The 25,165-nt window shown below is 60.4% G+C and overlaps 2 protein-coding genes across 4 annotated transcripts in view; both read right to left on the bottom strand.

Moving 5' to 3' along the window:
• Window positions 1–16,825, bottom strand: part of APC2 (APC regulator of WNT signaling pathway 2) — a 25,866-nt gene extending 9,041 nt beyond the window's left edge. The window contains exons 1-14 of one of the 3 annotated variants that reach the window (XM_036846451.1): window positions 16,766–16,825; window positions 10,377–10,535; window positions 10,140–10,230; window positions 9,832–10,012; window positions 8,847–8,955; window positions 8,592–8,705; window positions 7,861–7,938; window positions 7,557–7,655; window positions 6,654–7,044; window positions 6,052–6,147; window positions 1,295–1,434; window positions 858–935; window positions 596–712; window positions 57–271 (exon numbers count right to left, since the gene is read on the bottom strand). In XM_036846451.1, the coding sequence (XP_036702346.1) occupies window positions 57–271; window positions 596–712; window positions 858–935; window positions 1,295–1,434; window positions 6,052–6,147; window positions 6,654–7,044; window positions 7,557–7,655; window positions 7,861–7,938; window positions 8,592–8,705; window positions 8,847–8,955; window positions 9,832–10,012; window positions 10,140–10,230; window positions 10,377–10,535; window positions 16,766–16,819 (1,922 nt within the window). In that variant the 5' untranslated portion in view covers window positions 16,820–16,825. Of the gene's footprint in view, window positions 1–56; window positions 272–595; window positions 713–857; window positions 936–1,294; window positions 1,435–6,051; window positions 6,148–6,653; window positions 7,045–7,556; window positions 7,656–7,860; window positions 7,939–8,591; window positions 8,709–8,846; window positions 8,956–9,831; window positions 10,013–10,139; window positions 10,231–10,376; window positions 10,536–13,223; window positions 13,425–16,765 lie in introns of those variants that run through there. The other 2 variants (XM_036846450.1, XM_036846452.1) reach the window with 2 other exon arrangements.
• Window positions 16,826–21,526: 4,701 nt separating this feature from the next.
• RPS15 (ribosomal protein S15) lies at window positions 21,527–23,374 on the bottom strand. Its single transcript, XM_036848784.1, has 4 exons — window positions 23,302–23,374; window positions 22,821–22,906; window positions 21,759–21,993; window positions 21,527–21,672 (listed from the first exon to the last, which is right to left on the bottom strand). Exons 1-4 carry the CDS (start codon window positions 23,302–23,304, stop codon window positions 21,559–21,561), a joined length of 438 nt encoding a protein of 145 aa, XP_036704679.1. The 5' UTR covers window positions 23,305–23,374; the 3' UTR covers window positions 21,527–21,558.
• Between the last annotated feature and the right edge of the window lie 1,791 nt (window positions 23,375–25,165).

Here is a 25,165-nt window from a genome sequence, read left to right on the forward strand (position 1 = left end):
CCCAGCTGCTCCCGGGCTCCACCTGCCCGGCGCCCTCCCCCGCGCCCCCGGCTGACCTGTAGTCCTCGCGGGTGGCGATGAGGCTGGACACGTTGCGCAGGATGCCGCCGCCGCTCTCGATGATGGCCAGCGAGTTGCTCTGGCACTTGTAGGTCAGTGTGCTGACCAGGAAGCCCAGGGCGCCGTCCACCTGGCAGATGGCGGCCTTGTTCTCCGTGCTGTGCGCCGAGAGGTTCCACAGGGCGCTGAGCACGCTCTTCAGGGTGGACTCCTGGGCGCGGGGCAGGAGCAGGAGGGGGTCAGCGGTGGGGGCCCCAGCCCCGCCCCACCCACGGGCCCTCTCCCTCGAGGCGCCAACACAAGGCACCCAAATGCCTTTTCGAGTAGAAGTCAAAAGTAACACAGCCGGCCACGGCAAGATCTTTTGAGTCGCTGGGTTGGAAGCCCCTGGCCTGGACCCGCTGCCAGGTGGCGGGTTGTCCGTCTGGCTTGACTTCCCCCCAAGGTGGCGACCTCGCCACCTGCTGCCAGTGCCTCCCGGCCACGTGGCTGGCACTGCGCAGCCGTGGCCCCCGCCACCCCGCCCGGTGCCCACCTTGGAGGCTCGCAGGACGCACTGCATCAGGGCCGTCATGCTGCCCACCTCCCTCAGCACCTTCTTGCTGCTGATGTCCGCCCTCCAGGACAGGTTGCGCAGGATGCTGGACACCACCTGGGCGAGTGCAGGGCAGGCCGTGTGGGCCCGGGCCCGGCTGCCAGGGTGCCTCGCAGGGCCCACGCGCAAGCCCCACGGCGGCAGGTGGCAGAGCCCAGGGGACGCCCCCCACCCCCCGGCAGCACCGTAGCCTCCCGGGTACCTGGTGCAGCTCCTCACTCTCGGACGCCAGCTGGGCCACGATGGCCTCCATGCAGCCCCGGCGGGCGCACAGTGCGGCCTGTGGGGCGACACGGGAGTCACGCCATGGCGGGGGCACCTCCCGCGTTGACTGAGCACCTACTATGTGTTAGAGCTCGAACCCCACCCCCCATCTTCACCACCACAGGGGAGGAAGAGCACTCGCCCTGTTGCTCTGATGAGGAGACTGAGGCTCACACAGGCGCAGACACCCCGCCCAGGCCCAGAGGCCCCCGCTCCACAGGGGCAGCAGCAGAGGGGCCAAGAGGATGGCGGCCCAGACCCCGGGCCTCAGTCTCCCCGCCTGTCCCCGCCTCTCAGTGCTGCTTCGAGGCGGGGAGGAGGCCAGCAGGGCTTAGCCTGGGCGATGCTGGCCCGCCTGCCGGCCCACCCAGCCACCTTGTTGGCGACGTCCCCGAAGGTTAGGTTGGTGAGGGTCATGCCGGCGTATCGGCGCAGGGCCAGGTTGAGAGGGTCCCGGGTCATCTTGTGCATCTCATAGTCGACCTGCAGTAACTCCGCCACAGCCTGCAGCCCACCTGTGGGGACACGGCAGGGCTGGGGGCAGGTGGGCACCCCCCCACCACCCCGCCTGCCCACCTCCCAGCCTCTGCCCGCGCAGCTCACTCTACCTATACGCCCTCCCCTCCCTCCAATCTGCTCTCCTTAAGCCCACCTTTGAAGCCCAACTCTGAGGACACCTCCTCCAGGCAGCCTGCTGCCTGGCTGGCCCAGCCCCCTGGGTGCCCTGCACCTTCACGCTCGCCTCTTTTCTGCCCTCAGCCCCCAGTCACACTTCGTCCGGCTGCCGGGCCTTTGCACATGCTGTTCCCTCTGCCCGGGATGCTCTTCCCCACTGTTTGCCCAGTTTCCTGGGTCCCCTTCTGCTCAAGAGTGACTTCCTCAGGGAAGCCCCCAACTCCCCAGATGAGAAGCTCCCAAACCATTAGCAAGCAAGCCACTGAGGGCAGGGCTGGCGGCTGTCCCGCTGCATCCCCGGGACGGACCGGACGGCGTGTGCTCAGGAGCCACTGCTGATGGCCCACACACACGATTTTTCTTTTCCTTTTTTTTCTTTTTTAATTTTTTGGCCATGCCACGCAGCATGTGGGATCTTAGTTCCCCAACCAGGGATCAAACCCGTGGCCCCTGCAGTGGAAGCACGGAGTCTTAACCACTGGACCGCCAGGGAGGTTCCTGCACACACAGTTCTTTACTCACTAGGACAACTGGGTTCTCACTTTACAAAGAGTAAATGGTCGGGACTTCCCTGGTGGTCCAGCAGTTAAGACTCCGTGCTTCCAAAGCAAGGGGCGCCCGGGGTTCGATTCCTGGTCAGGGAACTAGATCCCACATGCTGCAACTAAAAGCCTGCATGCCCCAACTAAAAGATTCTGCATGGGAACTTACCTGGTGGTGCAGTGGTTACGAATCCACCTGCCAATGCAGGGGACACGGGTTCGAGCCCTGGTCCGGGAAGATCCCACATGCTGCGGAGCAACTAAGCCCGTGTGCCACAACTACCGAAGCCCGCGCGCCTAGAGCCCGTGAGCCACAACTACTGAAGCCCGCACACCTAGAGCCCGTGCTCCACAACAAGAGAAGCCACCGCAACGAGAAGCCCGCGCACCACAACAAAGAGTAGCCCCTGCTTGCCGCACTAGAGAAAGCCCGCATGCAGCAACGAAGACCCCAACACAGCCAAAAAAAATATTTTTAGTTAAAAAAAAAAGATTCTGGGGCTTCCCTGGTGGTGCAGTGGTTAAGAATCTGCCTGCCAATGCAGGGGACACGTGTTCGAGCCCTGGTCTGGGAAGATCCCACATGCCGCGGAGCAACTAGGCCCGTGAGCCACAACTACTGAGCCTGCGCATCTGGAGCCTGTGCTCCACAATGGGAGAGGCCGCGACAGTGAGAGGCCCGTGCACCGCGATGAAGAGTGGCCCCCGCTTGCCGCAACTAGAGAAAGCCCTCGCACAGAAACGAAGACCCAACACAGCCAAAAATAAATAAATAAATTAAAAAAAAAAAAAAAGATTCTGCATGCTGCAACTAAGACCTGGTGCAGCCAAATAAATAATTTTTTTTTTTTTTTTTAAAAAGAGTAAATGGGGGCTTCCTTGGTGGCGCAGTGGTTGAGAATCTGCCTGCCAATGCAGGGGACATGGGTTCGAGCCCTGGTCTGGGAAGATCCCACATGCCGCGTAGCGACTGGGCCCGTGAGCCACAACTACTGAGCCTGCGCGTCTGGAGCCTGTGCTTCGCAACAAGGGAGGCCGCGATAGTGAGAGGCCCGCGCACCGCGATGAAGAGTGGCCCCCACTTGCTGCAACTAGAGAAAGCCCTAGCACAGAAACGAAGACCCAACACAGCCATAAATTAATTAATTAATTAATTAATTTGAAAAAAAAAATTAAAAAAAAAAAATTCTTTAAAAAGAGTAAATGGTCAGCGGGAGTAGAAGGGAAAGAACCTGCAGGAACCCAAACACACGCAGCCCTTCCCCCTCGTTCAGCAACAGGATCGTCCTCGGGACCCGGGACCGATGAGGCAGTTCTGCTGAAGAGCACACCAGTGGGGACCACCCTGGGGAAGGGGCTTAGCAACACAAACCTACAAACTTCCAAAGCGAACCTGTATGTGTGTGTGCACAGCAGCACAAGTCACAACAGCCAGAAGTTGGAAACAGCCTGAGTGTCCATCACCAGATGATGGAGAAACACACCGTGTCCCTCCACACACGGGGACGTCCCTCAGCCACGAAAAGGGGTGAAGCCCTGACCCTCGCTACCACATGGATGGACCCTGAGAACACGATGCTCAGTGAGAGAAGCCAGACACAGAGTGTGTGATTCCATTGATGGGAAACGTCCAGAACAGGCAGATCCACAGACACAGAGCGTGGGTTCGTCGTTGCCAGGGGCTGGGGAGGGGGAGGGGGACTGAGTAGTTAATGGGGACAGAGTTTCAGTTTGGGAAGATAAGATTAAAAATGCTTAAGACAGTAAATTTTATGTTACATATAATCTACCACAATTTAAAAAAATGTTTAGGGAATTCCCTGGCGGTCCAGTAGTTAGGACTCGGTGCTTTCACTGCTGAGGGCCCGGGTTCAATCCCTGGTTGGGGAACTAAGATCCCATAAGCTCTGCAGCGTGGCCAAAAAAAACTTAAAATAAAATTTTAAAATGTTTAAATATGTAATTAGAAGTTGGAGTGGGGAGCTTCCAAAGCCTTTTTGCTTCTTAATCTGGGAACTCCACTCCCGGGAACACACACAAAGGAAAAAAATAACAATAGGGGAAAAGAGGTTGAACTGAACTGTGCGTGGGGCACTTTCACTGGAACTAAGGGGCCACTCAGCTCATCGTGCATCCCTTGCCTGACTGACGGACACCAGTGACATGCCAGCATTTTCATCTCGGGACCCCTGTACATGCTGAACATTTTTTTGAGGACCCCAAAGAGTTCACTTGGGTTACAGCTCAATAGTCATCATACTGCCACCAACAACAAAACAAACATCCCAATCGAAAAATGGGCAGGAGACCTAAATAGACATTTCTCCAAAGAAGACATACAGATGGCCAACAGGCACGTGAAAAGATGCTCGACATCACTAATTATTAGGGAAATGCAAATCAAAACTACAACGAGCTACCACCTCACACCCGTCAGAATGGCCATCGTTAAAACGTCTGCAAATAACGAATGCTGGAGAGGGTGTGGAGAAAAGGGAACCCTCCTGCACTGTTGGTTGGGATGTAAGTTGGTGCAGCCATTATGGAGAACAGTATGGAGGATCCTTAAACAACTAAAAATAGAACTACTGTATGATCCAGCAATCCCACTCCTGAGCATATACCCGGACAAAACTATAATTTGAAAAGATACATGCGCCCCTGTGTTCATAGCAGCACCATTTACAATAGCCAAGACATGGAAGCAACCTAAATATCCATTGACAGATGAATGGATAAAGAAAATGTGGTATATATAGATACAATGGAATATTACTCGGCCTTAAAAAAAGAATGAAATAATGCCATTTGCAGCAACATGGATGAACCCAGAGATTATCATACTAAGTAAATTAAGTCAGACAAAGACAAATACCATATGATATCACTTTTATGTGGCATCTAAAATATGACACAAATGAACTTACCTACAAAACAGAAACAGACTCATGGACACAGAGAACAGACTTATGGTTGCCAAGGGGGAGGGGGTTACGGGGGAGGGATGGAGTCGGAGGCTGGGATTAGCAGATGTAAGCTATTATAGACAGGATGGAAAAACAACAAGGTCCTACTGTAGAGCACAGGGAACCATATTCAATATCCTGTGATAAACCATAATGGGAAAGAATATAAAAAAAAATGTATATATAACTGCATCCCTTTACACCTGAAACTAACACAATATTGTAAATCAACTATACTTCAATAAACAAAAAATATTTACCACACTAGAAATGAAACGGAGAAATCTTTTAACCCCAGAACGCACAGCCCAGCGGTCCTCAGAGTAGGAGTGCCTGGAAAACCCCTCTGAACACACATGCGCACGAGTGAAAAAGGCAGATCGCATCTTCGTGGAATTATCAACATAGCAGTGAGTGTGCAAGCCTCTTGGAAGGAGCTTGGTAACCTCCAGGGGTCCCTGGACCGGCTGGCAGAGGAAGGACTGCAGACCTGTGCCCTCTTGTAAAATGTCTGCCACTCCAGATGCCCCCCGCCCCGGAAAGGCTGCGCCTGGGCGCTCCCCCCCACCACCCCCATTGGGTTTTGAGCGCCCGAGTCTATGTGGCCAGACCACGTGGGACCTTACAGAAGAACCTTTGAGTGCTTTGACCATCTGCCGGGTGAGAAGTAGTGCCTCGTTCGGCCCTTGATATTTCCTTTCCCCATGTTTTGATTACTTTTATGCGGAAAAGATGCTGTAGTACTCCCAAACCTAAAACTTCACAGGGTCGCTCCGCCTCGACCACCCAGTAGCTTCGATTCACCTTTTCTCCTGGCTTCCCGGCCTCTCCCCTGTTCTCTGAGCCCCAGGACCACTAGTGCCGAGAACCTGCCCTGCGCTGAGTGAGGCCCAGAGGCCGTCCAGATCGGGGGTAGCTCCAGCTCGCGGGGGCGGCGAGGGGCACTCACCCAGCTCGTTCATGGCGCGGCGGTATTCCTCGTCGAAGGACAGCTTCATCACGGCGCAGGTGGCCTGGCAGATCTGTGGCTCGATGGGGACCGGGGCTGTGGGCAAGGGGACCGGGTCAGAGCCCTTCCACTGCAGGAAATGTCGCCTGGTGGGTCCCCGCCCCTCCCTGCAGTCTCTACCCTGCAGACCTGCCAAGACCTGGAGCTTTACAAAGTGCTGCCCGCCGGGCGTGCGGGGTTACCCCCAGAGCATCGGCCCCTCTGAAGTGAACAAGGAGGGGCCTGCCTCACCCAGCCTGGTGCTTAGCATCTGATACTAACTTTGTGGACGGCCCCAACAGGGAATCTCAAACTCTGCCCCCGCCTTTCGAGGGTTAACTACAATCGATCCTTTCAATCAACGACCGTTTCTTGAGCATCTACCTTGTGGCTATCCCTTTGCCAGTCTGTCTTCACAGGTTCCCAGGAGGCCTCAGCCGGCGCGTGGCACAGAGCAGGTGCCCGGCAAAAGCCAGAGGCTGCTGTTACTCCCAGCGGTGCTGCCCTGGCACCTGGGGAGCCCAGGCTGCCGCCCAGCGCACAGAAGCTGCTCACTCACTCACCGCCGCCGGCGCCGCCGCCCTCGGGCCCGCCGTCCCGGGCCTGCAGCCAGTCCCAGCAGGTCTCACAGTAGGCACGGATCTGCTCGAGCACGTGCAGGACGCGCATTTCCTTGCGCGCCAGACCCTGGTCCGGCTGGGAGAAGACGATGTTGTGCAGCGCTGCGTTGGCGCGCATGCGCGCATCCTTGGCTCCCGGCGCCCCTGGGGTCCCGTTGCGACCCCCAGCCCCGGCCTCGGTGCCGTGCAGGATCTGCAGCAGCAGCGGCAGGCAGCCCGAGCGGCGCATGGCCACGCAGCTCTCAGGTGAACTGGACATGGCGAGCAGCGTCCGTGCCGTGTCCTCCTGGTCACGCGTCGCCAGCATGGACAGCAGCCAGAAGACCACCTCCACCTGCGAGGGGCAGGAGATGTCAGGGTGGGGAGCCCCGCCTGGCTCACCTGGCCCACCTGCACTCCCCCTAAACGGATGGGAGTCCTATGACCTCAGCCCAGGAGAATCTCTTGCTCACCCCACTACCCTCACCCTGCATCCTCCCGAGGAGCAACACACACACACACCCCACTGCAGAGATGCCCCCAGCCCATGAGAGCCAAATGTCCACCCCATCAGCCTCACCAGTACTCCTAGGGGTGGCCCCCTACATCTAAGCCCAGAGTGCCCCCCAAATATACAGAACAGGTATCCACACCCACGCCAGGCTCCGCACCACAACCCAACCTCCCGACTCCCTCCAACTCAGGGTGACCCTCCCACACCTGGGGATGCTTTATAGCGGCCTGGAGAGGGAGGGGCCTTCAAATGCTGCAGGGATGCAGGACCCACTTCACTGTGTATCCCAACCCAGCCGGCCACAACTGCCCCCACCCCGCCTCTCAGCATCCTCCCACCCGGACTCCCCTCACCTTGCTGTTGCCCGGCTGAGGGGCACCATCCTCAGGGTGCGTGGGGACCTCAGCCTCGGGGTCCTCATCCATCGGCATCGACTTCACTGCCAGCAAGGCCTGTGGGGAGAACACCAAGCCTGCGGGTTCCGCCCAGGGGCACCCCACAAAGCGCCCGCCCTGGCTGCTGATGCCTGCCCTACCCCCATGACGATGTGGCGGGGGCCGCAGACGGATTCCTGAACCCTGGGCAGGGCCCGGGGGTCTCCCTGCTGCCTGGGGCTGTCACCACCCACTAGGGCCCTGACTCCGCCCCTCCTGGTACCTGGGGCTCGGTCTGTTGCACCCGGTCCTGCGCCGACAGCAACTCCTTGTCGATCTGCTCCAGGCGGGAAGCACGGATCTGCGTGGGAGAAAGGGCACACTGAGGAAATCCCACCCCCACCCCGGCTCCGACTCCGCCCACACGCCCAATACGGCCCCGTCCCCAGTCCAAATCCTGCCCCATGCTGACTCCGCCCAGTCCCTGGTTTGGCCCCATCCATTGCCCAAACCCCACCCTGGGCTCTGACCCCGCCTCCTCCTTGATATGGCCCACCCATTCTCAACCCTCCCCCCCCCCCCCCAGTTATCTGACTCCATTCACTTCCTGGTCCCACCCAAGGTCCAACCCTCAAGCCCAGGCTCTGGCCCCGCCCACAGCTTAATCCCCAGGCCATCCCTCCGGACCCACCTATTTTCTGACTTGGTCCCGCCATTTGACTGTCAATGCCCAAGTCTTGTTCGGACTCGGTTCCTCGCACTGGTCGCCCCGTCCCTATCGTTCTGGGACTCTGTCCTCTGAGCCGGGCTCTGTGCTAAGCCGCCTCTGGCTCCGCTCACACCCAGCTCTAACTATGGCTCCGCTTCCTGCGTCAGGCCCCACCCGCAGGAGTCTCTGTCCTCTGATTCGCCCGCAGACATGTAACCCCGCCCATTAACAATATCTGCGCTCCTCCCAAAACAATATCTGCGCTCTGATCCGCCCGCTGGTGCATGGCTCCGCCCCAGCCGCACCTGCGCCCGCTGCACCATCTCGTCCGAGGTGCCGAAGCGCTCCTCCATCAGCGAGCGGATGTGCTGGGCTTCGAACTCCAGCTGCTGCCGGATCAGATCCATCTGCATCGAGAACTGCTGGGAGGGGCGGGCGGGCCTCGGTGAGTTGGGGGTGGGGGGCGATACCCGGGCGAGGGCTGGGCCTCCGCTCCGCCCCCTGCCATGGGCGGGTTGGGGCGGGGCACTGCAAAACCCCGGGCAGCTCCGCGCGCTCACCGTCTCCACGTGAGGGAGTTCGTCCAGGCGCTTGGATAGGCCTTGCAGCTGCGAGTAATACCAGAGCTTCTCCTTCTCCTCCTTCTCAATCTCATTCAACAGGAAACACCTGGCGGAGGGCCGGTCGGTGGACGCGGGCTCACAGAGCGGGAGCCGTTGCCATAATGTGTTTACTCTGATTTTTGTAATCACTTGTGGGGTGCTTACTGGGTGCCAAGTTTAATAGGTAGTGTGGCAAAGTCTCGCCCGTGGTGCCCCCGGCACTGGGGTGGGGATGGAGTGCAGAAATTATTTGAAAGTAAAAAAGGTAACTCCTTTGTAAATCTTGGTCCTCGGAGAAAGGCTCTGAGGAGGCTGTTCTAACACCTCTCGAACACCGGCTAATCTCCCTCTAGCCTACACAGGGCAAACTTCAGGCTCGGATTGCTCCAGGTGCAGTAGAGTCTCCCTTTTCACACCCTGTGAGGAGACACTGCTATTCCCATTTTACAGAGCAGAAGTCTGAGGCTGGTAGGGGCTAGGGTTCTTGCTTGAGGTCAGACAGCAAAGCATGGACTTAACTCCAGGCTGCTCCAGAACTTCCCTGTCTGACCCCACACAACGCAGCCGAGCTGAGCTAGGCACCCAGACCCTGCCTCCTTCTTCTGGCCTCAGGCCCAGGTTTCTTGGGCCGCAGCCCTTTCTCCACAAAGGCTGCCTTGAGTCTCTCTGGCTCCAGGCCTGACTCTGAGCCCTGGCACTGGACACAGCCCTGTTCCTGGTGACGCCTGTGTGTCCAGGACCCCTGGGGACGTCTCCCAGGAGCCTTCCCCTCTGCCAGGAACGCCACCACCACCCCCGCCCTTGTTCTCCAGCTGAGGTCAGTTGGGCCAGGAAAGGGGGCTGAGGCGCCACATGGGGATGGGGCAGGGAGCGGGCAGGGGGGCTCATGAGGTGGGTGGAGCCTTGTGACCACTGCCTGTGGCAAGGTTCCCCGCCATCTCACCGTTCCCGGTCCAGTTCCTCCAGCAGCTGGATGGTGGCCCGGCTCAGCTCCCCAAAGCTGTCCTTGGAGGGCCCGGAGCTGTGCACCGGGCTTCCCTCGGGGGTCCGGGCAGTGGGCTCGGGGGCCAGAGCCGGGGGTTGGAACTTGAGGCTGTACAGGCTGGTGATGTCCATCTGCAGGGCTGGGTGGGCGCAGAGGGAGAGGCTGAGGTCAGCACGCCCCCTGCCCCCCTCCTCCCAGCTCCCTCAGGAAGCGGACCAGGGTTGGCCCCAACGTGCGGGTGGGGGGTCCCCAGGCCAGCCCCTCACCTTTCAGCTGCTCCAGCACCTCGGTCTGCCCTGAGGACACCAGGACGCGGGCCTCCTGCTCCAGCTTGCCCTGCAAGTGCTTCAGGACCTCCTGAACAGGGAGGCCGGAAAGAGAGCGGTCGGTGGTCCAGCCCCCTGTGAGATGCCCCTGTCCTGCCTGCCCATCCCTGGGCCCAGCACCCTAGTGTTTGTCCCCGTGACCCGGGTCCACGTCCTCCGCCCAGCCTCCCCTCGCACCTTCATGCCCGACGTTTCTGTCTCCAGCTTGGACAAGTGGCTTGAGTTATCCCGAAGCTCCTGCCTCAGGTGACTGTTCTCGGCCTTCAAGGCCTCCACCTGCCGCACCAGCTGTTCGTAGGGCGCCACGGAGCTCGTCATCTTCAGCTCCTGCAGCGCCTGGGCCCACGGGAGAGAGGGATCATCCGAGGGTCTGGGTAGGGGGCGACCCTCGACCTAAGTTCCAGCCCTGGGTTGGGTCTCAGGCAGGGGTGGCTGGCGTGGACTGCTGCAGGCGGGATGGTGCTGGCCCAGGGAATCCGGGGGACAGACGGCCTGGCAGGTGGAGTGACAGACATAGGCAGGGACAACGGGAGACAGAGGGACAGAACTGTCAGAGAGGTGTTCAGACAGACAGCTGAACTGACCAACAGACAAGACACAGACAGACACTGGCCCTCACTGTGAAGCTTTTAGACACACAGACGGACAGCTGGCTAGACAGACGGACAGCCAGACAGTTGAAACTGGCAGGGGGACTCGCCAGCCCAATGCCACCAGGCTCAGAGACACACAGCCAGAGAGAGAGAGAGAGACAAACAGACAGATGGACGGACAGCCAAGACCCTCTCCTGAATGAGCACAGCCGCCCAGAGGCTGGGTGGACAGACTGCCAGCTGGCCCAGATGCTGGACAATAAGAACGCCGTGAAGGTTCTAAGAAAGCGATGGATGGGCTGATGGTGACCCCGGCAGCTGGACAGCCAGCCAGCCAGACCCAAACCCACCGCGGTCATCCTGGGGGTCTGCAGCCCGGACACCCCCTCCAGCAGCGGTTGGATCCGGAGTAGCTACCTGCTCGGCCCTGGTGCCCCTCCAGTCAGCCCTCTGTCTGTCCCTAGAGCCCCCAGGGGCCCCTGCCCCATCCCCTGGAACCGCCGCTGCCGCTTGCTCTTTGTGTGTCTGGGTGCCCTTCTTGCTCCAGCCCAGCCTCCTCCCTCTGTCCAGCTAGCCGGTGTCTCCTCCCTGGCTTGGCCCTCTTGACCGAGCCGCCCCACCACCGGCCCCCCTTTCCTCTTTGTTCCCTTCCCATCAGCCCTCACCCCCTCCCTCTGCCTTTGTCTGAGATGCACCAATGGCAGCCCATCCCCTCCGCCACCTCCTCCCTGGGAGCCCCCTCCCCCTGCCCGCCTGAGCCCCCTCCCCAAATCAGTCAGCCGCCCCTGCCCACAGGGGGGCACCTGCCCCTTCCCTCTCCCTCCACCACCGGGGCGCACCCATTCCTTCACTCGCTCACTCATTCTCTCTCTCCTCCCCCCAGGAGCCCCCCACCCACTGTGGGCACAGCTGGGCCTGGAATAGGGGTGGGGGGGCTCGGCCCCAAGGAGGAGTCAGTCCATTCTAACCACTCAGAGGACCTACTGCGTGCCTGGCCTTGTCATCTGACGCCTTGTCACAGTCCTCAGCCTTGAGCCTCAGGGATCACCATTCGACTGTTCCCAGAAAGAGAAACTGAGCCTGGGGGGACACACCAGGCATGACTGGAACCCAGACACTGCCCTGGAAGTGCTCACGAGTCCAGGCAGTGCTGGAAGCACACAAGCCCCGCCCCTGCTGCAGGCCTCGGTTTGCACATCTGAGAAATGGGGAGAACTCGGTCTACCAGGCTTGTCTTATGGGCCAACTAGAGGGCCAGGTGGGATGGTGGTCATGGAGCAGACAGGACAGTCCCATGGGTGACAGCGTGTCAGGTGGGGGAGGCTGGCGCCTGAGGACCACAGTCCCCCCTCTCACCCTGATACTGATCCTGCCCGAGGCTCAGTCGGGGATCCCAGCTGGGGATCAGGACCCACTGGCGCTGCAGCAAGATCCCTGGGGTCCGGCTGGGGCCCTGTGTCCTGGCTGAGGCCACCATGCCATGCCCAGCCAGGGGGAAGCACTAGTCCCGTGCATGCCCCTCCCACTCGGGAAACCCAGACCCCTCCTGGGGCCCTCTCCCCAGGCTGCCCCCAAGGGGCTCTTCTGGAATGGACCAGGCCGAGCCTCAGACCTTTCACTCCCCCCACACCCAGTGGTCACTCCTGCGTCCCCATCAGACTGAACTTGGTAGCAGGGCCAAACATCAGGCTCCCTCCCATTCCAAACTGGGTCCCCAATGCCACACTCCCACCAGCCCCTCAAGCTCTACCCAGCTGGCCCCTCCCAGGGCAGCCTCGACAGCCTCTTCCCGGCCTCCCACCATCCCCTTTTCATGCACAGAGGGAAAGTTGCAAGTTGGATTCCATTTCTCCCCTGCGCCAATGCCTCCACGGCTCCCCAGTGCCCTCAGCATAAGCTGTGAGCCCTCTGCATACAGCCCGCATCACTGACACCGGCAGCTCTCTTTCCCCCAGGCCATTCCACATGCACACCTCTCCTAACTCCTGCCATCGTCACAAGGCCACCTCCTCCCTCCTGCCTGCCCCTCACCCCCAGGCTGCCTCGGGGGACCGCATCCGAGATATGTGCACCGATAGGAAAGCACCAATAGCTAGGGGTTTGTCTGAATGACAGTGAGGGGCCGCACGTCCTCTAGTTAAGCTGCCACCCAGAGAGGTGCAGCACCATTCCCCAAGACACACAGTGGCTTGTCCGAAGACTCTGGGAGGTCTGGGTATTGAAACCTGTGAGTGGGTGTTTGCATGGGATCAACTGCAGCGACGCAGACGCCCACCTCCCTGGGACACAGGTTCTCCTCTGGCTCCGCCCTGAAGAAACGGAGGCTCCAGCCTGTGTGCTTACAGGCGCGGCAGAGAGAAAAGGACGGAGGCTCCGGCAAGGCGGAGGCCGCGCCCGCGCTGCCCTCCACCCAGGGAAGGCGCCCGCTTACTTTATCTCACTGGGGTTGGGCCGGCTGCGGTGCCGAGGGCCTGGGGGTTCCTCCCTCCGCGCAGCTACGCCGGCCCCGCCCAAGTTCCCAGTCCTCCGGGGCTGGGGCGGCCGCGGGGCGCGGGCTCCAGGGCTCCGGGGTTCCGGCGGGGCGGACGAGGGCTCCGCGTTAGACAAAGCCCAGTCCGGGCCTCGCCAGGCGGCGCCGCCGCTCCGGGCGCTGGGCGAGACCACCGCGAGCGGGGGAGGATGCGGGATGCAGGCGCGGCGGCCAATGGCAGCACGGGAAGATGGGCTGGTGCCATGGCAACAGCCAATGGCGGGCCGGGGCGGGGACCGCCGGCGGCTGCGGGGCTTCGGGCCTCCGAGCGGGTTCGGCGGGGGTTGTGTGTGTGTGTGTGTGTGTGTGTGTGTGCGTGCGTGCGTGCGTGTGTGTATGGGTGAATCCCCCTTAGGGAAGGGAGCGTCCCAATGACCATGACCTTGTGTCCTCCACTCCATTCCGGGGTGAAATGGCCTTTCAGAACCTGCAATGGCTGGATCTGCAGAATTTGAATGTAAGCCATCCAGTCTTGGGTGTTACATCAGAACCTTAGGGTGGAGGGAGGGAAGCTCCAGGGGCGGGGCAGGAAGCCCCTCCCCACGGATCCGGCCTGGCCTGGATCCGATGGGTCAGGGCAGGCCAGGGTTGGGGATCCAGCTGGACCACCCCGTCGAGCGTCCTGGCTGGCATGGGGGGCTGAGCGTGGGGGATGGGCAGGCACACTGGGGAGCACCTGGGACCCTACATCTCTCCCTGTCACCCTGCCCTGCAGAGTGTCAGCGCCTCCGTGACACCATGGCCCTTCCTACATTCTCTGAATCTCTCACCCTCTGTGTCTCTGCCCCATGTGGGACCCATAATTCACCCTCGCACAAGGGAAGCCAGAGGAGGGAGGGGGCTGGGCTCCCAGGAGTACCCGTCCCCAGCTGTCTCAGATCGTCAATGGGTCCCTGGAGGCCACTTGAGGGTTTAACACCCAGAGGCCGAATCTGCAGCTGCAGCTCAGGCCGCCTGCTGCCCAAAGGACGAAGGAGACATGGGTTTTGGGCCTGCCTCTGTCTTCTCTTGGCTGGGGGGCCAGGGCAAGTCGTTCACCTGGAGACCCTCAGTTTCTCCCTCTGTAAAATGGGGAGGTGGCTGCAGCCTTTGTAAGGGCTGGTGCAGGGAAGGACAGGACAGGAGGGGCAGCCAAGGACACAAGGACCAAGGCCACCATGGTGTCTCCTGTTGGGCCGGCTGCAGGAGGCCCCTTGCGTCCCACCCTGGGACAACAGCGCTGGGGGTGCCGAAAGAACTTGGACCTTCCGTGTTCCAGAGCCTCCGGAGCCAAACACAGCCGCCCCCAGCCTGTGGGACCCAGGAGGGAGTGCAATGGGCAGAAGGGCTCTTTCCAGAGGCTGGGAAAGCTGCACTGAGAAGGGGACACCGGTGCTGGGCCTCTTCAGCATGAATCAGAGTTGGGCATGGGATCAAGGAGGGGAAAAGCATTCCAGGCTGAGGGAACAGCACATACAATGCCTGGAGCCAGGAGAGATCAGAGCCCACTCAAGGCATATGGACTTCGGTGGTGGGGCTGGACCAGGGAACTGATGAGACGTTTAGAGCAGGAGGAGTCCTGGGGCTGAGCTGACCACGGGAAAGCAGGGCAGACTGGGCAAAGCTGGAATGGGGGCAGGTAGAGGACAGAGCCCAGGGCCGCCTTCAGCTCCACCTTGACTCCCCTGCATGACCTGGGGCATGGCCTCAGTTTCCCATTTTGTTCACTGGGAGGTGGTTAGAGAATCCCTGCCCCAACCCCCATGGGATGAAGTCTCAGCTCCCCCATCCAGTCTTAGATGCCACTGTTCTCCAGACCCCTCTCAACCAGAACGTTAGAGCTGGCAGGGGGCTTGGAGGGTCCAATGGCCAGTCTTGTCCTCATACACAGGGGGAAACTGAGGCTCAGGGCAGGGAGCACGTTGCTTGAGTTCATGCGCAAGCCCCACCAGGCCCTCCCTGGGCGTTCCTCACCAATCTGGGTGGGGCTGGGGCCTGGAAGGTTGAGGGCACATGAGGGCTGAGACCCCAAGGCAAAATGCCCTTGTCCCCAAGCCTCTGGAACATCACGTCCCTGACACCACCCCAAATCCTTGACCCTGTAAATCTTTGAGCCACAGCCAGAATCGGGCATCACCGTAAATTCTAGAAAGACAAGAGCCTTCGGAACCCTCAGAGCCTCCCAGGACCCCAGGCCCAATCTCGGGTTGCCCAGGCCTAGTGGGGGGCCTCTTCCCAGTCTCCCTCCCTGGTATCGTCTGCTCCCTCTACCGCACAGGGCTCGATTCTCCCCACCCCCACCATAAAACAACGCCCCCCCGAGCCTGGCACACAGCCAGGTTCACTCTTGGGCCTTCTGAGCCTGATCCCAGGCATCTCTGCCCCCTTGATTACACTCCCCCCCTTCCCCACTGAGCCTCCGCCGTGTCAGGGGTTGGGGGCGGAACCAGGAGCGTCCCCCGACTCGGAGCTGGATCGGGGTGGGGGACAGGGAAGCAGGAAGGCAGCAGGTGGTCATGAGATCACAGAGACGGGCTCAGGCTGGGTGACTGCGCAGGGCCCTGACAGGTGAGGAGAGAATGCCACTGGAGGTGAGGGGGGGGGTGGGGCCGGCTGGTCCAGGCCGTGTCCCCGAATCCCGACCCGGGATGGGTCGCCTGACCACGGTTCTGGGCCTCAGTTTCCCGGGCGTGGAGCGGGCGGGCTCGCGGCCCCTTCAGCACCGCGGACAGCTCCCGCCGGCCTCTGGGCTGTGTCCTCTGCGGGCACCTCCGCCCCGCGCTCAGGCTCCAGCCCAGCTCGAGGGGTGACCTTGGGCTTCCCGCTGCACCCTCCCAGCCTCAGTTTCTCTTAAAGAGGGGATGTTATAGCCCCAGAATTCAGATTGCGGAGGCCAGCAAAGCGCTCGGGCCCGGTGGGATGGATATTACTATGAACATCCGCGTGGGCGAACATCTAAGTCAGCCCTACGCTCTGCGGCCAGAAGGGGAAACTGAGGCCTGGAGAGGTGTAGGGCGTGGCACGGTCCCCCACCCGCCTGCGCACGGCGGAGCCTCGGCAGAGCGAGTCCCCGCCGCAGCCCCCCCGCCGCAGCCCTCCCGCCGCAGCCAGTCTTCTGGTCTGCGCAATGAGGAGGGGTCCGGGGGTCTGTCTCGGAGGCAGAAGGCTGGGCCCGGCGTGGCCGCGCCTGCGCAAACCCGGAGGGGGGGGGCGGTTGTGGCTGCGGCGCGGGGGAGGGGCTGCCAGCCCTGCGAACAACCTGAGGCGGTTTCCCTGGCAACGGTCTCCACAGCGACTGCGCGAGACCCCAGACCCTTGGCGATTCCCTGCGCGTGCCCTTGCGCCTCCCGCTGCCGCGACCACCGTTACCGCGGTCCTCACCCCGTTCCGGGCTGCGGCTCTCCCGCCCCAGCCGCGCCCACGGCCAGACCCCACCCCCCGCGGCCGGGACCCCCGCGCCCTACCTGGTCCCCGAAGAAGGCCGAGTGCAGCAGGCTCAGCAGCCCCAGGAGCCCCATGGAGCCGCGGCCGCCTCAATCAGTCTGCGCCCCGCCCCTCGGCCGCCGGGGGTGGGGGTGGGAGGGACGGGCCGGGAAGCGTGCGCCTGCGCGGAGCAAGGGACGGAGGGGGGTGGGGTCACAAGGCGGGGCAGGCGGGGACTCTAACGCGAAGGGGGCGAAAGAGGGGGGGACTGGGGGGCCCGCCCGGGCGGGGGAAGGGAGTCTCGAGGGACTGAGGACTTGGGAGGGGCGGCGTGAGGAGATCCCGAGTGAGGGAGATGGGGGCGGGGACCAGCGTGAGCGGAGAAGGCGGGGGGAGGGGCGGGGGTCCAACGGGGTTGGGGAGCCCTAGAGAGGTGCGGGAGGGGTCCCTGGGGACGGGGGAAGAGCAGGGAGAGGCTCTCACGGGAGCTGGAGAGGCGGTCCGGTGTTGGGAAGTGGGCCCGGGGTATGAGGGGTCCCCTAGAGGACGGAGATCTCGAAGGGACGGAGGGGGGCGCCGCCCTTCGGCCTCAGTCGGCTGCCTGCTTGGTCAGTGTCCCCGCAGTGGCCGGGGCCGCGCGTTCCGTTCATTAGTCATTCAGCAAACGTTGGCTGCGCGCCTGCTGTTTGCCGGGCTCTGAACTGGGCGCTGGGCACGCGGGGGCCTGGTGGGCGACACCACACGTAAACCAATTTTCAGTCATTTACCAAACACTTATTAAACACCTACTGCGTGCTGGGCCCTATGCAGTGAACAAAATAGTCAAAACCCCTGCCCGTGGGAAGCTGACAATGGGGGGAGAGGGACCGATAGTCAACAGGAGAACATGTTGGCTAGAAGTGGGCGCTGAGGAGGAAACAGCAGGGGAGGTGGGGGGCGTGGGGGGGGGCTACTGGGAAGGGCACTTGAGTGGAGACCTGAGGGGTGACCCAAGAGAGAAGAGCATCCCGGCAGAATCAACCGCTAGCGCAAAGGGAGGGGGCAGGAGGTGAGGGCGAGAAGGGGACTGGGCGGGTCAGGCCGTGCAGCGCCAGGGTGGGGGGACGAGGGAGCCAACCCCCAGGGCGGCGGGCAGAGCAGGGACGCGCCCCGCTCGCTGCTCACACGCGCCCTCTGGCGGCTTCGGGGAGAACAGGCCGTGGGAGGTGCCGGGAGACGAGGCGGGGTCCCGGGCGACTGAGGGCGGGGTGGGGTGGGGGAGATGGGGAGGATGGTGTGGGGTGGGGAGGGATGGGGGAGGGGGGATGGAAAGGGACGGTGGGGGTGGCGGAGGAGGCGTTATCACGAGCTCTGCTAAGTCCTGGGGAGTATAGAACAGCGGCGAGAGGAGAAAGGGGCGCTACTGTGGCCCGGATGGTGAGAGCCGGCCTCCGCAAGCAGGTGCCGGGAATCAGCGTGAAGGGCGTCCGGGTGAGAGCGGAGCCCGTGGGAAGGCTGGGAGGTGGGAACTGGTTTGGAGAGGCCGAGGCACAGCGGGGGGGCGGGCATTCCTGGGCCACGGCGGACCCTGGGCGTTCTTCTGGAGCCTGGGGAGGTCCCAGGAGGATGACACGCATTAAATTGACGTCCAGGTGGGAGAGGGTGGAGGGCTGGCCAAGGTGGTAGCAGTGGGGCGGTGGGAAGCGGCAGATCCAACTTAGGTTCTGAAGCTAGCTGACCGACGGGGGTGGGGGAGTGGTGTAGAGCCCCGAGTCCCAGAGAAGCAGTTGCCTCTGAGATGGTGGAGATGGCGCGCAGGCTTGGGGAGCCCAGGACAGATTCAGGAGGGACGGGACAAAGAAGCAGGAACGTAGCGCGGCCTGAAGGCGGAGCCCGGGCCGCCACCAGACAGAAGGGCTGGGCGGGGACGTCCGGGTCTACAAGGACTCCTGCCTCGCCCCCTGGACCGCCCCGACAGTGCTCCAAGATTCGGACGCCACCTGGCGGCCACAGTGTGCGCCGCAGTCTGGATAAGACAGGGTGTTTCGCATACAATACTAATATGCAGTCTCCTAATCATACGTAATTATACAAACTGCAGAAAATTTAAGTGATGATCATTGCCACTCCTGCCCTAAGCCCACCGAGGTGACCTGTGGTGGCCAGGCTGGAAGCTTCCTGTGAAGGCTCAAAAGGTGACCCTGGTTACCGGGGGCCTGATGAGGGGTTACACCAATGCTGCTGTACTAGGGAGGGTCCTGCTCATTTTTACAAAACAAGAAACTGTGCTAAAGGTTCAGTCAATAATTTTGACTCCGCAGGCCAGGAAAGCACCGGAACGAATATGAATGCGCATGTCTGTGTGCCAATAACACTTTATTTACAAAACAGATGGCAATGTTTGCACACCCTGGCCAGCACCCATCCCCACTTCCACCAGCACTGCTCCACTCCGCAAGATGGAGGGGCTCACACCCCTGGCACGTGCATTTTGCTCCTGCAGGAGGGCCTAGCAGCACGTTTGTACAGCTTTTCATGTTCAGGGTCAAAAACCACCTCCCTGCAAAGGGTCGGATTTGCCCAGGGCATTCCTCTCTACTCTTCCAATCCAATGTAAAAAACATGTTTACTTCAGCAATTGCTTTATCTTTCCTTGTTTTTAAAATACATTTATTGATTTATTTACTTATGGCTGTGTTGGTCTTTGTTGCTGCACGCGGGCTTTCTCTAGTTGCGGCACATGGGCTTCTTGTTGCGGTGGCTCCTCTTGTTGCAGAGCACAGGCTCTAGGACTCCCGGGCTTCAGTAGTCGTGGCACGCAGGCTCCAGTAGTTGTGGCTCACGGGCTCTAGAGCGCAGGCTCAGTAGTTGTGGCACATGGGCTTAGTTGCTCCACAGCATGTGGGATCTTCTTGGACCAGGGCTCGAACCCATGTCCCCTGCATTGGCAGGCGGGTTCTTAAACACTGCACCACCAGGGAAGTCCTTTTTTTTTTAAAGTTTGTTATTTTGGCTGCGTTGGGTCTTTGTTACTGCGCAGGCTTTCTCCAGTTGCGGTGAGCAGGGGCTTCTCTTCGTTGCGGTGCGCGGGCTTCTCATTGTGGTGGCTTCTCTCGTTGTGGAGCACGGGCTCAGTAGTTGTGGTGAGGCGCTTAGTTGCTCCGCGATATGTGGGATCTTTCCCCACCAGGGCTGTAACCGGTGTCCCCTGCGTTGGCAGGCGGATTCTTAACCACTGTGCCACCAAGGAAGCCCAACTGCTCTTTTAAATTATGGAATTTCCAAAAAGACAACTGAGGCTACAGTGGAGGGAGGCTACCTACTTCCTTTCTAGTTGTAGGGCCGGGCAGGCAGGTCCTGTACTGATTGAAGTGAATCTGGTCCACGTTGCCCAGAGACTTTCCATGGCAGCCCTCACAAAGGCCTTACTCACTGCGAGGCACACAGCTAATCTCACCTGACACCCAAGCCTCACATGATGGATTCAAGTTTCTAGCTTGTTCTTCTGAAGCCCGATCAGGTTCAGGGGGCCATCCACAAGTGTGTCAGTGTTCTATCCACTGAATGGGCTGCCAGCCCCTCACTTCTCACCTTTGCCATCACCCAGGTGTCCTATCTAGTGCGCTGGACCCACAGGCTGCCTTCCCCACTCATCCTTCCCTCCTGCCAGGTGTAGGTCAGGCCCACCTGTCCTTTCTCGGCCCATGGCAGCTCACGGTTTCTGCAGGGCTCTGGCTCCTGGCATGTGCGCGTTGTGTTAGGAACTAGAGGTCCAGCAGCATTTTGACGTCTGTCTGTTTATACATCAGCCCTGTTCCTAACGGGTTGCTCTCTTCTCCTTAAGGGTTTATAGGAGTCCTCCATGAATCAGGGACACGAGACAGACTGCAGAGAATCTAGTCTCAGCACTTGGGTCCTTCTGCCAAACTGGGCCAAACTGGGCCAACCCGAGTCCTTAATCCTGTCACACAATCTGTCTCCTGCCTTCTCCACTCAAGATTACACACGATGAGCTGTGCTTTCTGTTCAATTTAACTCCAGATCAAGATATAACAGTACGAGCAAATTATGTTAAAACTGAAATTCTGGAAAAGGAGCCCAGAGCAGCAGTCACAGTAGCAGCAGCTCCGTTCAGCCATCTCCTCCCCGCCTCCATGGCTGGACTGTGGCCGCCCCTCACATTCTAAACTGAGGTGCAGACTTGGGTGCCTAAAGACCACCTGCAGGACACCCCCCTGCTCCCCACCTTGGCTGATGGCAACTCCAGCCTTCCAGTAGCTCAGCCCAGAACCTGGGAGTCCCATCCACTTTCTTCCACATCCCACCAGCAAGTCGCAGGGACCCCTTAGGGCCTTACTGCTGCTTGGACAGTCACCGTGCCTGTCCATCCACTGGGGCATCTGCCATCTTTCCCATCGTGAAGGAAACAAGATCTGACCAGGAAGACTTTAGGGAACACGGTGGAGACCCCACCCACAGGACACCCCAGGAAGGGCTCAATCCAAGGCGCGGGGCCCCGGGGTTACCGTGGAAGGTTTTTGGAAGCTGATCAGGAGCACAGGGAGAGCCAAGAAGAGGCACCGATGCAGGCAGCACAGGCCCCTGGACATCCCAGGACTTATCACAGAGCCGAACCCACCCGTTCCCTAGCCTCAGCCTACCCGAGAGGGGCTGTGTCTACAGCAGGAAACCCAGGGCCACACGCTGTCCAACAATGGCCCATGACCCACCTGAGCCTCCAGGTTTTGTGACCAGGCCCAGCCCCCTTCCCGGGGGGTGGGCCAGAAGCACCACACGTGGGAAGGACCAGTCGCACTCGGGACTACACAAGTCTCTACCTTTATTGGCCAGCAGGCTACTTGAGGGGGATGAAGCGGGAGGAGTGGGTAGCCCCAATACCGGGCCGGCCGTGCTTCACAGGCTTGTAGGTGATGGAGAACTCGCCTAGGTAGTGGCCGATCATCTCAGGCTGAGGAGGAAGGGAGCAGGGTGGTCAGGCGGGCGTGGTTGGCCAGGCCCTGGCCCCCACCCCGGGCCAGCACAGCCCACACGCACCTTGATTTCCACCTGATTGAAAGTCTTGCCATTGTAGACGCCCACCATGCTGCCCACCATCTCGGGCAGGATGATCATGTCGCGCAGGTGCGTCTTCACCACCTCGGGCTTCTCCATGGGCGGCGCCTCCTTCTTGGCCTTGCGCAGCCGCTTCAGCAGCGAGTGCTGCTTCCTCCGAAGGCCGCGGTTCAGCCGCCGCCGCTGCCGCGCGCTATACAGCTGCATCAGCTGCTCACTGCAGGCAAAGCGCACAGAGCGGGTGGCCTGAACCCCGGCTCACCCCCCACCGCCCGCCCACTGACATTCCCGCTTCCCGTAGAGCCCCCAAAGCAACACTCGCAGCCCGGCCAGGGCCCACGGCACCCGCGCCGAATTGTTCAGGATAAAACCCTCCGGTTCAAGAATCGCACCCCCCCGCCCCCGCTATCTACAAACGAGGAAGCCGAGCCAGGAAAAGAGGTAGCTCAGGTAAGAAGGCGGAGCAGCCGAACTTCGCGGGCAAACTGCTCTGTCCCGAAGGCCTCAAGAACCCAGGAGCGGGGCCACCCGGAGAAACCCACAGCCAACGAAGACCCTGTGCTGTGCCCCCAGGAAGCCGGCCCCTCCGAGCCAGACCCGCGCACACCTCCAGGAAAAAAGGCGTCCCTGGCTGTCCGCAAGCCTCCCTCCCCATCTGGGGGCCAGGGCGTCGCACCCACCCTGCCTAAAAGCTTCCAGCTCCTACAGCCAAACCTTAGACCAGGGATCGGCAAACTCCCGCCCACGTGGCAAATCCCAGCCTGCAGATGCCCGAGCTCAAGAGGCTCACGAGCTAGGACAGCGTTTACATTTCCGAGTGGACGAAAACACGTCCAAAGGAGACACGTAGAAATCCTCTTAAATTCGATCCTCAACGTCTCCACGTGGAGTTTTATCCGCACGCAGCCCCGCCCTCTCCTTTACACACGGTCTCCGGCCGCGGCCGCAGGTCAGGCTGCAGCCCCCAGCCCTCGGGCCCCCCCCCCCCCCGCCGCCATCCCCCCCTGCCCGGCCGCCACCCCCCCCTGCCCGGCCGCCACTTACTAGGACATGTCCAGCAGCTGATCGAGGTCCACGCCGCGGTAGGTGAACTTGCGAAAGGTCCGCTTCTTCTTCTGCTCCACTTCCGCCTGAGCGGGCCGGGATGCGGGTGAGCCGAACCCCGAGACCCACCTCCCAGCCTGCGGCGGCATCACCGGGCCCGAGGCTCCCGCCGAAAAGCGTGCGGCCCTCCCGGGTACGGAAGCCCACGGGGACACACCACCTCGGGCCCGTCCCGGGGCGGCCCGAGCGGCCCGTGGCTACGGGGACTCGGCTGGGACAAGCAGGCCGACACAGGCCTTCCCTGCCCCGGGTCGTCCCGACACCCAGCAGGCCCGCCCCGCGCCCCCATGTCCGGCGGCGGTTCCGGAGGCCTGCAGGAGGCTACCGCAGCCGCGCGGCCTGACCCCGGCCTCCACTGCGCGGCCAGAGCTCGGATGGCGCCAGATGGGCCCGGAACAGACACGGTAACCGTGACACTCACCATCTTGTCGGCTCTTCAGAAAGGAGCGTCCTTTCTGCGCCTGCGCAGTTATCGCGAGGCCGCTCGCGTGCCCCGCCCCAGGGCTGCGCGCGCGCGCGCTTCCGCTTTCCCAGCGGAGGACGCGCGCCCTCTGCTGTCCGGAGGCCAGAGCGCTGGCTGCGAGGAATAAAGGAGCCTCTGCCAACCTTGTGTGCTCGGACACCCCAGGCTGGGGCCGGCCGCCTAGTATTTTGGAGCCCCTTCCTCAACTGGGGGACGTGGGACGCGTCGCCGCCCGCTTTGGAAACTCATATTCGTGCTTCTTAATCTCCATAATGAAATCCACGTAAAAAAGTGTTCATGGAGTGCCTGTTTGCAGTAAGCGCGCTGTCTGGGTTCGGGACTGGCCCTCCCCTAGGGAGCTCGGATCCCAGTGGGCGAGACAGACCCGTAAGAAACAAGGTCATACAGATATCTGAGCCAAAAGGAAACTCGGGGGGTTGGGACACTGGCTTTGCATAGATGCTCAGAAAAGGCTTCCCTGATAGGGACCAGCCAGCCTTTAACAGACGAACTTATATCGATATAAAGTAACAACTGCAACATTGCAGTGCTAGGTTTGCAACACATAAGCATGTAATATGTCTAACACGAAAAGCAAGGACGGGCCGAGGGATGAGAGCTATGTAGGAGTACGCTTTCAATAGTCACTGGAACAAGGTGTCCATCTGAAGGCGATTCTCGTACATTAAGATGTATGTGGTCCCATGGGGCCCAGCAATCCCACTCCTGCGTGCATACCCCAAAGAACTGAAAGCAGGGACTCCAACAGATTTTCACACCCATGTTCACAGCAGCATGATTCACAGTAGCCAAAAGATGGAAACAACCTAAGTGTCCATCCATGAACGAGGGATAAACACAATGAGGTCCACCCACACAGTGAAATATAATTGAGCCTTAAAAAGGAAGGAAATTTTGACACATGCTACAATGTGGACGGACCTTGAGGACATCAGTGAGAGAATCCAGACATAGAAGGACAGAATACTGCATAATCCCACCCATGTGAGGTCCCCAGAGGACCCAAATCCATAGAGGCAGGAAGTAGATGGTGGGGTTCAGGGGCTAGGGGAGGAGGATGGGGAGTTAAGAGTTTCAGTTTGGGAAGAGAAAGTTCTGGAGATGGATGGGGGGAGATGGTTGCACAACAATGTGCATGTGCTTAATGCCACTGAGCTGTGCACTTTAAAAATGGTTAAAAATGGCCAATCTTGTATTTTTTTAATTTTTTTTTTGGCTGCGTGGCATGTGGATCTTAGTTCCCTGACCAGGGATCAAACCTGTGCCCCCTGCAGTCAAAGTGTGGAGTCTTAGCCACTGGACCACCAGGAAAGTCCCCTACTAATCTTATATTTTGTCACAGTAAAAAGCAACCCAACAGATGTGTGTGGTAAACTATAGAACCCCTAGAAAACTCAAAACGCACAATGAAAAAAATGAAAAGAATTAATTTTCTAGGTACACTAGAAAATAGTCACTGAATGCAAAAGAAAGGCGTAACAGAGGCATACAAGAACAAAAAGACATGATACATAGAAAACAGTTAAACGTTTGGCAGGGGTAAGCCCCATGAATGGATCAAGGATGCAACCAGCCCTGCAGGGAGGCTGAGGTCCTGGAAGAGAGAGTGAATGTGCAAAGGCCCTGAGGTAAGAATGAGAAGCTAAAACAAGAGAAAAGGCCAATGCCCTCCCCTCCCCCCGCCACATGATTCCACCGCACCTCACTCAGTTTGCGTGTGGGGCACGAGGTGACCGTCTCCAGCCCCCTACCGACTAGGCTTGGCCGAGTGGCTTTGTGGGGAGCTGGGGCTGGCCTGGAG

Source organism: Balaenoptera musculus, chromosome 3 (genome assembly GCF_009873245.2).
Source record: "Balaenoptera musculus isolate JJ_BM4_2016_0621 chromosome 3, mBalMus1.pri.v3, whole genome shotgun sequence".
Taxonomy (NCBI): domain Eukaryota; kingdom Metazoa; phylum Chordata; class Mammalia; order Artiodactyla; family Balaenopteridae; genus Balaenoptera; species Balaenoptera musculus.